The sequence below is a fragment of the Chanodichthys erythropterus genome, chromosome 8, assembly GCF_024489055.1.
Source record: "Chanodichthys erythropterus isolate Z2021 chromosome 8, ASM2448905v1, whole genome shotgun sequence".
In the NCBI taxonomy this organism is placed as follows: Eukaryota; Metazoa; Chordata; class Actinopteri; order Cypriniformes; family Xenocyprididae; genus Chanodichthys; species Chanodichthys erythropterus.
Genome location: NC_090228.1, coordinates 46,671,272 through 46,682,967, shown reverse-complemented (window position 1 = coordinate 46,682,967; position 11,696 = coordinate 46,671,272). Strand labels below are relative to the sequence as shown.

The following is an 11,696-nucleotide window of genomic DNA, read 5'->3' as shown; positions in this document are numbered from 1 at the left end:
TAGTGGGTAAAAGTGTACTTACTCTTTCTCATTTCCGCCTGTGTTGCTGTGTGCCCTCCTAGTGGGAATTGCAGGTGAATGTGAGAGTGATGGATCCACATTCCTAAAAAAAAAAATGTCAAAAAAAAAAACTTATTATTAGCATATAAGATAATACTCTCATACCATTAGCTATGCATAACTGACAGGAAAGTAACAGGTATACAAGCATGCTGTATATGTCTGTCAATCAGGGGCGTAAATTTCATCGGACAGTAGGGGGGGACAATAAACATAACATTTCTCAAGAGCAATTTTTGAAGGGGACACAAATAATACAGCCAAAATTTTACTTATAAAGGATATATGCAGGGGTTAAATTGGGCCGGGGCTGTCCGGGGCTCGACATTAACGCTTAATTTCTTGAAGGGGCAAGAGAAAGAGAGCTTTACTTGTCCTGATTAAAACAACAATAACAAAAATAGTTAGGGAATCACCAAAACGCAAGCATGATTCTATTACATTTAGTGTAAGTGGCGATTGATAATGGATAATATAAATATTTAATAATAAATATTTTATTAATGAATGATTCAGCGTTTTGAACGAATCGGTTGAGTCAAGAATCAGTAATAGCCTATTCCAAAACACCTGCCTCATTCTTGAATGAATCAGTCGTTTGAATGAATGACTAGGACAGTCACTTGCCACCACCTACTGCCAGTTCAGTTTCATATTTAAATTTTCCCAACATTTCTTATTTGTATATTCAAAAATATTTAAAGACTATCATAACATTATTTAATGCAGTTGTAATTTTTCAGTGTAAATTATTTAATTTGATTCATAACAGTCCTGCTTTATTTTTTCTTATTGAATTTATTGATCAAATGTAAAAAAAAAAAAAGAAAGAAATAAAAGATGAAGCATGTAATAAGATTAGGGGAAAAAATGCCCTTGGGGTAAATATCAATACCCTGTATTTTGTATTGATATGCTCTCCTTTAGGCCTACAGAAAGACTTTGTTATCAGATGTAGCTTTGCACACTGCCAACATCTAGAATGATTTTGATCTGCATTTTAGTGTTCATAGCAGAGGGCTATGTCGACTTATTTTTAGTTTGTCAGTTGATAAGATTTTGTAGGCTTTGCATACACATGTGCACTCCTCGAAAGCCTGAAACCTGTTAACTGTTGTTGGTGTGGGTGACATAGTATCCAACAAGCAATTGTACACAAGCTACCAAACACGCTAGGTAACATTATAATTGCTAAAATAGCGGACTCACGGGAAAAAAAAATGTTATCATCTTGCTTTTTTTGTTATGACTAATTACTCAGCGTCGTCAGCATTAAAGCAAAAATAACCACTTCATCCGATGTTTTTGAATAAAATAGCCTTAACAGCCTACTTACTAGAGCTCCTCTCAACTACCGTCTGTCTTCTTCTCTCCCGCCGGCGCCGCCGGATTTCTACACGCACGAGTGTGACGTGCGCGGTGGACCAAACCACTGTGAGGCAAGGGAGAGGTGACTCAAAATGTTTCTAAACTTAAAACGCCTGTTTGCGTTTGTATTGCTTTACTTCTTACACAATTATTTTAAGGATATATCATTTATTTACAATACTTAGAGTGGTTTTTAATTATATTTTTTGGGGGGGACAGCACTCAGATAGGGGGGGTCATGTCCCCCCCGTCCCCCCCGCGATTTACGCCCCTGCTGTCAATTGGCCATTACCGGACAAAGTGTGCGAATGTGTAAACGTTTACAGTCTGCTATATCAGTTAGCACATTTAGCAAATAGCATCATGTTCGCGCATTTCACAACCAAGCATATTTTAGCACATTCACGCCTATCATATACGGTACTTAGATACGCTATATATATATTTATAGATAGATGTAAATATAAGGCAAATATAGATGTACGCTTATATATAAAAAAAAACACGTCAAATAATTTAAGTATATCAACAGAAAAGCATTCTATTTATAAGCATTTTTATGAGATAAAGTTATATAAAGTTATATATATATATATATATATATAGATAGATAGATAGATAGATGTAAATATAAGGCAAATATAGATGTACGCTTATATAAATAATTTAAGTAGGCCCTATATCAACAGAAAAGCATTCTATTTATAAGCGTTTTTATGAGATAACGTTATATATATAGCTAGTTATATAGATAGATGTAAATATAAGGCAAATATATATGTACGCTTATATAGAAAAAAAACACGTCAAATAATTTAAGTAAAACTAAATCACTTACTCATCAGAAACTGTATCTTCAGCTGGATCAAATCGCTCTTCAAAATGCAGACGTTCATCGTCAGAGTCGTGTTCTTCTTCCGAGGAAAGAGTGAACTTCCTCACTGTCCAGGACCATCTGAAGAGCCTGCTCACCTGTGTAGCGTGCCATCTTCCAAACGCGAAGGAAAGCGAATGAATCTGATGCTTTTTAAGACGCTGTTAGGGGCGTTTACAGTTCGCATAGATCGCCTCAGCACATTATCTTATGAATAGAGCGCTCTGCGCGTGGGCGGGCACACATTAAAGATAATTAGGTCAGACAGGAGAAACAGTACCTCTCTTTACTTTTATACTGATTACATAAAGGGAGAATATTTGTTTTAGAATTTATTTGTTTTGTTTAAAAGTAGACACTTAAAGCTTTCCAAAGACATATCTCTCATGTCCATGTAGCATGTATAAGCCATCTATTTTAGTTACTTTTAGTGACGTTTTAGAACGATGTTTGCAGAGACGGAGACGGCAGGACAGCACACCCTGTATATTTTATTTATTTTTAAAAAGCACAAAGTTTTATTTTGATTGTGAGTGTACACAAAAAAAAGAAGACATTCTATAGTTTCAATTGATATATTACTTATGTCTCTATGACAAAAAATGACGGAGTATTTTAAGTCTGTTTTGCTGCAATGTGAAAAAAAAACTGCAAAACGCGCCGGCGCGTTTTTAGACCTCAGAGTGTTAAGTCAGGTGCATAGGGGAAATCTTCCACAAGGTACTGTTTATAAATCATTCAATGGCCTAGGAATATAAACCAGATCAGATCACTCAGATCATCAGGATCAAGTCAGATATAACAAATACCAATACTCAAAGCAAAGAGAGTCTGCCTTTAGCTATTATGCCAGCCACAGCTGGAACCAGTTTCCAGAAGAGTTTAGATTTGCTTCAACAGTAGTCAAGCCAGACTCAAAACACATCTGTTTAGCAGTGCACTTTGACACTATATGTCCGACTAATTGCATTTTATCTTAACTAAGTATCATCTTTTTTATCTTTTCAATATTTTTTTTTTTTTTATAATTGTTTTATTTATCCTTGTTTTTATTTTGGACTAGGAATGTCTGGTTGGAAGAGTTGAGAGAATTGGGAAGTGAAATGGTGAGAACACACCAATTTAAACTGGGTGTGTCTGCGCCGACATATCCAACCAAGCTGTCTTAATCTTACCATAACTTAACTTTTCAACCGTTCACGCTATTGTAATAATACAACATGGGCTTTTATATATAGGTTATTATGGTAATTACGTGCCTTTCGACAGCACTTTCGGGGAGAGCGGTTGAAAGGAGGATTTGAATGGAGAGATATAGAGTGTGGCAGTTTAGGGAGTTCTGGATCGCATAAATAATAGAAGAAACAAACATAAACATGGCGAAAGAGTACAGAGGTGATTGGGATGATTTTTGATAAGACTTGGGAGGAGGCTAAGTTAGACTCCTTGGCATTTGGTGTGTGTATCTGTATAATGTGTCTGTGCGGCATATGTATGCGTGCGTATGTGGTATATGTGTGCAGGTATGAAAAAATTTCTCCTGAATGAAAACTGTGCAATCCAGTGTCACAAAAAGACTTTGAAGTTTGAAGTGTTAGATTCTTTTGATCAACATTTTCTTTTTTTTCTAAATAAAAATGAAAAAATGTTTTTTTGTGTGTGTATTTAAATAATTACAAGCACACCATACATATTAATGGTCAATAACTGATTTATTGAAAGCTATTTGTTTTCTGAAAAAAAAAAGATACCTTGCACTGTACTAATTTGTATTTTTTTTAAACAGAAGGGTCTCTATATCTTAAATAACTCAATATCTCAAAACTGCTCAGAATGCAAATAGAACCTTATAAGTCCAAGGTGGTGACTGGAAGCCATCAGAGGCAGACAGTGTGGTGATCACTAGGAAGCCGGGAGTTGCTTTTAGTGTGAACTCTTGCCTTGCCTACTGTCTAATAAATATTTGAGATATTATAATAATATTTTAGAATATAAAGTGTTCTTTAAATTAAGAGAAATGCTTGTACTCTTACATCACATCCTCTTTTAGCTTTTCAATACTGTTTTTTATACCATTGTTACATATATTGTTGTTGTTGTGGAGATGGTCCAATGGAAATGTTGTTAAATTTTAATGTCACAAATTGCAGGTAGCAAAAAACAAGATGTTTTGGCCAGTTTGATTCAAAAAATGATATTTTTGCAGTGAGGAGGATTTTTTTTAGGTTTGAAAATTACAATATTTTTGTAGCAGAATATTCTCTTATGCAGGGGTGGTCAACTCTGGCCCTTAAGGTCCGCTGTCCTGCAGAGTTTAGCTCTAACCCTAATAAAATACACCCGACTGTAATCCTATAGAATTTGTTTAGTTGGAGTTATGGCTGTGGGAACTAGGGGTGCTGCAGCACCACCTGCTGACAGCTGCCTCACTGCACTGGAATTTAAGATGACTCAACTTAAAATAGTTTTTTATTTTCCAATTTTATTTTAAAAATGATTAAATATCAAATGTGATTTGTGACTTTGAGAAATAAATATAATTCATTGTGTCAGTGATGTCACTGTTAAAATTAGATTATTCAAATGAGAAAATAATGGAGTCCTAACACAGCTAAGTAGTTCAAATGGCAGTCAAAAGCCCTATTCGGACGGGACTAGTTTCACAGGGGGACGTTAGAGAAATTTCTGTTTCACAGACGTACTTTGAGATTTTAATCCCGTCCGAATCTGCCATGTCTGTCTTTTTCTCAAACGACCTCTGTAAAAATTCCAGAGCAAATTACCTACTGTTTTTCGTCAAACTCGGCGGTCCTCAGAGAAATCTAATCCCGTCCGAATGCGAATGTCTGTGATTTCCGAAAATGTTTTTTCCAAAACGCTTTTTGTTGTGTGTTTTGGTCAACGTGAACTACCGTACAATCTCTCGCTATCGCACCGGTATTCAAGTTTCTGCTTTTTGCGCACCGATAATGGATGTAGATGTGTTTGGTACACTGCGAAGAAATAAAAAAAAGTAAATCAACAAGAAGAGCCAAATCATGTAAACTGTTAAGACTGGCTACTGTAATATCAGTTTCAGGTAAGATTACTTTCATTTCTGCACTTAATTACATAACGTGTAAATTATATAAGTTAAAACTTTTTATTCCAGTGGGTTTATTATAAGAACCCAGTTCTATTAAATCATGATGATAAATGTATGTTTAGTTCATATGACCATACGCAATCCATGCATTCTGAACACGTGATCTTCTGAAATGCCCACATGTAAAACACAGACACTCCTACCTCGGTAATAAACACAGAGATGTTAGTCCCGTCCGAATCCGTACATAAAATCACAGACGTAGGTTGATAAGAATTGTTACTCAAACGTCGTTTGGAAAACTAGTCCCGTCCGAATAGGGCTAAAGACAAATATCAGATTTCTTTAAAAATGCTCCAGATTATAAAAAAGCAAATTATGAAAGCAAATTCATGTCTGATAACAGCAGCACTTCAGTTGATGATGGTCTCACTCTTAGCATATCATGAATCTGCTTAATATGATCAGCAAATGTGTGTGATGTTAATGTTTACAGCAGCACTATCTGAACACATGAGCCTAAGCACTCTGCCCTCTAAACTTTGCAACACTGTGAAGAAAATCAGGAAAGTGTCACATTGGGTGCAGGCAATGAGAGTTGAAGTGTGGATCTACTTGCAAACCTGTATGTTTTAAATCAGTGGTTTTCAATCCTGGGTCATAGCGCCTTCCAACACAGAAGGGGAGTAGATTTCCGCTCAATGGCAGTGAAGACCACATTGGAGCCAGCAGATGAGATGACCATGGTGAAGGAGGAGTCCACCATGGAGCAGCTGGTTATGAAAGAGACCCCTGTGAAGTAGGTGGAGTGGAAAAGGAAAACCCCAGCAGACCTGGAGGGATGAAAATCCACGGCAGACCCAAAGAAACCTATCACTGTTGGAGCTGGTGGATCGGAAAACTGAGGCAGAGCCAGAGAAAGTGGAGACCAAGGTGGAGCCAGAAGAAAGAAGGGTAACACTTTATTTTAAGGGTTCAGAACAATGTATTAGTTAAGCATTAATTAATGATTAACTTGTTCACAATTAAGCATTAGTTAAGCACAAACACACTAGTAATTAATGATTAACTTTGTTTTAAGGGTCCTGAATTATGCATTAGTTAAAGGATTAGTTCACTTTCAAATTAAATTTTCCTGATAATTTACTCACCCCCATGTCATCTAAGATGTTCATGTCTTTCTTTCTTCAGTCGAAAAGAAATTAAGGTTTTTGATGAAAACATTCCAGGATTTTTCTCCATATAGAGGACTTCAATGGCCTCCAAACGGTTGAAGGTCAAAATTACAGTTTCAGTGCAGCTTCAAAGCGTTCTACATGATCCCAGACGAGAAATAAGGGTCTTATCTAGAGAAACCATCGGCCATTTTCTAAAAAAAAAAAAAATATATATATATATATATATATATATATATATATATATATATTTATAAGTTTTAACCATAAATGCTCATCTTGAACTAGCTCTCTTCTTCTTCTTCTTCTCTATTTGAATTCCAACAGTGTAGACACTGCTAAGTGTATTACTGCCCTCCTCAGGTCAAAGTTTGAACTAAATTGTCATATACAATATGCTAGTGCAAGTATAGTTCTGAAGATGAACAATGGTCTTATGGGTGTGGAAGAACACAAGGGTGAGTAATTAATGACAGAAATTTCATTTTTGGCTGAACTAACCCTTTAAGGAATTTCCTTGACACTTTTTCCTTTGGCTGCTATTATTTTAAAAGACTATTTTCTTTTCTTTATATTTTCTTCTCTGTGTTCTGTAAAGATGTGCAACAAAATGTGTTATAAAGGCTATTTACAAATAAATTGAAATTAAATTGTAATATAATTTGTTTTGGATTAAAGCATCTTGGCAAAAGTGTAAATGTAAAATTGATTGTATTCTCTGACAGAACCTGAGTGAGTAATAATTAACAAAGGTAAAAACACAGCTCACATTATGATACCGTAAAACAAGCCAGTGTCAACATTATCATTAGTGCATGAATCCACTTTCCTTAATCTCGGGCATTCTTTTACAATGGCAAGTTGTAAATCAGGTTAATATTTAATGTTTTTATACGTGTCATTAAATGTATTTAAGTTGACACATTTTGTGCATTTATTTAGTTTTACATCTGTTGATACAGGATGTTGCACGTGGAGGAAAAATAACATTTAAAGGGAAATTTTGTGGATTTAAGTTGAACTCTATTGGCAACATTTGTGGCCTGATATCAATAACCACAGAAAAAAATTGTTCTTTAGTTTAAAAAAAAAAATTAAGGCACTTACAATAGAAATAAATGGGTCAAGCATTAAATATTAAAACACAAAGCACCCGGTTTTACAGACGAGGCTTAAGCTCGTCCTAGACTAAAATGCACATTGTAGCCATTGTAACTGAAAGCAACTTGTACTGACATATCTTAAAGTATGTCATAGCCATTGTTTTGTCTCAAGATGCACACCATTAATGTTTTTTTTTCTAGGTGACATTTATAAAAGCTACTTAAATGCCCTAATTGAACTAAGCCCTAATCCTGGCTTAGTCTAAGCCCTGTCTGTGAAAACAGGCCAAAGTTTCAATAGTATAGCCACAAGGCTTAAACATTATATATGTAAATGTGACAATAGGTAATGAATTGTTGTATTATATCAAGAAAATGCAATTAACCTGCCTCCTTGTTTAGATTTTGGATGTCTGTTGCTACACATTTGGCCAATGTATTAAATATTAGGCATTGCTTACATTATTATTATTATTTATTTTTGTTTGTTTCTAAGAAATGTATGATACTGTAATGAGGCGGCAGACTCGATGGGATCCATGTGCAGCTTTATTAATATAATCGTAGTCGTACAGGCAAAGGTCAAATACCAGCAATAACAATGACCAAGGCAGAGATATATCGTAAACGGGGACAGGCAAAGGGTCAGGGCAGGCAGCAAACAAGGCAGAGTAAATCCAGTAAACAGGCAGAGAATCAACAGGGCAGGCAGCGAACAAACACAATGAGGATAAGCAGTCCAAGGTCATACACAAGAATACAGATAATGGACATTGGACATTTATTATGTCCAATAAATACTAATAAAGTGTGAGATTTTAACCTGCACTAGACAGGGGCAGGTCTAGAGGGGTGGCAACGAGTAATTATAATAAAGTAATTCAAAATTAATGAATTACTTTACTTTATCTGAAGCAATATACGTCATAATAATATACAGGTGCTGGTCATATAATTTTTTTATTGTAAATTATTTAAAAAAATGAAACTTTCATTTATACTAGATTCCCTACATGTAAAGCATTGTAAAACATTTTAAAAGTTTTTTTTTTTTTTTTTTAAATTGTTGTTTAGAGCATACAGCTAATGAAAGTCCAAAATCCAGTATCTCAAAATATTAGAATATTTACATTTGAGTTTCATTAAATGACCATCCCTACAGTATAAATTCCGGGTATCTCTTGTTCTTTGAAACCACACTAATGGGGAAGACTGCTGACTTGGCAGTGGTCCAGGAGACAATCATTGACAGCCTCCACAAAGAGAGTAAGTCAGAGATGGTCATTACTGAATGTGGTGGCTGTTTACAGAGTGATGTATCAAAGCATATTAAATGCAAAGTTGACTAGAAGGAAGAAATTGGGTAGGCAAAGGTGCACAAGCAACAGGGATGACCACAAGCTTGAGAATACTGTCAAGTAAAGCTGATTCAGACACTTGGGAGAGCTTCACAATGAGTCAAATGAAGCCGGAGTCAGCGCATCAAGAGTCACCACACTCAGACATCTTCAGGAAAAGGACTACCAAGCCACTTCTGAAACAGAAACAACATTAGAAGCATCTTACCTGGGCTAAGGAGAAAAAGAACTGGACAGTGAACAGTGGTCAAAAGTCCTCTTTTCAGATAAAAGTAAATTTTGCATTTCATGTTGAAATCATGGTCCCAGAGTCTATAGGAAGACTGGAGAGGCACAGAATCCAAGCTGCTTGAAGTCTAGTGGGAAGTTTCTGAAGTTAGTAATGATTTGGGGGGCCGTGACATCTGCTGGTGTTGGTCCATTGTGTTTTATCAAGTGCAAAGTCAATGCAGCCATCTTCCAGGAGATTTTGGAGCACTTTATGCTTCCATCTGCTGACAAGCTTTATGGAGATGCTGATTTCCCTTTCCAGCAGGACTTTAGCACCTGCCCACAGTGCAAAAACCACTTCCAAGTGGTTTGCTGACCATGATATTACTGTGTTTTATTGGCCAGCCAACATGCCTGACCCCTGAATCTATGGGATATTTTCAAGAGAAAGATGAGAAACAGTCGATCCAACAATATACAGATGATCTGAAGGCTCAATAGTGCCTCAGCAGTGCCACAGGCTGATCACTTCCATGCCACACTTCACTGATGCTGTAATTTGTGCTAGGAGCAAGTCATTTGCTGTAATATGTGCTGCCGACCAAGTATTGAGTGTACAAATGAACATACTTTAAAGAACTTGAACTTTTCTGTTTTGAAAATCAATTTTTTGATTGATCTTAGGAAATATTCTAATATTTTGAGATACTGGATTTTGGACTTTCATGAGCTGTACGCTCTAATCATCAAAATTTAAAAAAAAAAAAAAAAAAATGAAATGTTTTGAAATGTTTTACTTTACATGTAGGGAATCTAGAATATATGAAAGTTTCATTTTTAAAATTAATTTACAATAAAAAAATGAACTTTTTCACGATATTCTAATTATATGACCAGCACCTGTATAATATTATATGACCTCTTATAAATCAAAAGCTCTAGGAAAAGTTGATTTCTCATTTCATGACCCCTTTAATTAAGATTAACAATTAACTGAAATTACTTTTATTATCTGGCGCAATAAAAATCATGTGCAAAAGACAGTAAATCAGGACACTCTTAAAGGAACATGAGAGGCTGTGGGGATGACAGAGCAAGAGCTGGACACAAACATCAGTGAAGAATGAAGGCTTTAGTATGTATACTGCTGCTGCTCGAAACCTTTGTGTTTGTCGTTCAGCAGCAGGTAGATGGAGGACTCAATGAGAATGAGATCAGTCAACAGATCAGCTCTGAGGACAGAAGACAGAATCCACCTCAAACAGACACTTTGAGAGCTGAAGCTTCAACTGACAGCCAACAATACTGCTATCTGTGCTTCCCTGACATCCATACAGCACTGAGAGAACTGACCGCCACCGTTACAGAGCAGAAAGCAAACATCAGAGAACTGACCGCCACCGTTACAGAGCAGAAAGAAAACATTAGAGAACTGACCACCGCGAATACAGAGCAGAAAGCAAACATCAGAGAACTGACCGCCACCGTTACAGAGCAGAAAGAAAACATCAGAGAACTGACCGCCACCGTTACAGAGCAGAAAGCAAACATCAGAGAACTGACCGCCACCGTCACAGAGCAGAAAGGAAACATCAGAGAACTGACCGCCACCATCACAGAGCAGAAAGGAAACATCAGAGAACTGACCACCGCTGATACAGAGCAGAAAGAAAACATCAGATCTTTAGAGACACAACTGAGGGATGAGATGAACAAGAAAAATGAAGGTACTTAACCAAAACATTCACTATTTTATTAATGATCCTCAAAGTAAAACATTATTGCAATACACTAACATTTACACTATACAATGTAAAGTTGTGTTTATTGTGTAAACTGTTTAGTCTATTACAATTAGTAGTGTAAATGTTAGTGCAAATGTCATTTAACAGAATCTTTATTCCTTCACAGAAATTTCAAATCTTACTCAGAGTCAAGTGGAGGAGTTGAAAAAGGAAAATAGAGGTAAAACTGTGCTTGAATGATGTTAAATTCAGTGTAACAGAGTAATATATCACAATATTGCTTATGTTTTTCATTAACAGACAGAGAAATAGCTTTTTCAGCTGGATTGGTGGTATCTGGCGAAGAATATATTGGACCTTCTACCACTGACATCACACTAACCTACAAGAAAGTCTTCACAAACATAGGGAACGCCTACAACCCAGTTACAGGTAATTATCAATGAAATGGAGTCATAAACCCTTCTGCTCCATTCAGACCTCTCTGCAGTTGTGTAATGTGTATAAGAGAATTAAATGATCTGCCATCTTTCAAAACTATTACACAGTGTGTTTGGTAATTGAGCAATCATACATGAAAACAGCTGATTCTGTATCTCTTGTTATTTGACTCAGGTATTTTCACAGCCCCACTGAAAGGAGCGTACATGTTCAGAATCTCTATATAAGGTCATGGTGGAACCAAAGCAACTGTATCCATTTATAAGAATGGAGAGCA

At 36.0% G+C, this 11,696-nt stretch overlaps 1 protein-coding gene across 1 annotated transcript; it reads left to right on the top strand.

Moving 5' to 3' along the window:
* The first annotated feature begins 10,356 nt into the window (after positions 1 to 10,356).
* LOC137025337 (uncharacterized protein PF3D7_1120000-like) lies at positions 10,357 to 11,218 on the top strand. Its single transcript, XM_067393335.1, has 2 exons — positions 10,357 to 10,960; positions 11,145 to 11,218. The coding sequence occupies exons 1-2, from the start codon at positions 10,357 to 10,359 to the stop codon at positions 11,216 to 11,218; spliced, it is 678 nt and encodes a 225-aa protein (XP_067249436.1).
* The last annotated feature ends 478 nt before the right edge of the window (positions 11,219 to 11,696 follow it).

Coding starts and splice junctions, on each gene's coding strand:
- LOC137025337 (XM_067393335.1), top strand. CDS start 10,357: ATGAAGGCTTTAGTATGTATACTGCTGCTGCTCGAAACCTTTGTGTTT. Junction 10,961..11,144: donor GATGAACAAGAAAAATGAAG/GTACTTAACCAA, acceptor ATTCCTTCACAG/AAATTTCAAATCTTACTCAG.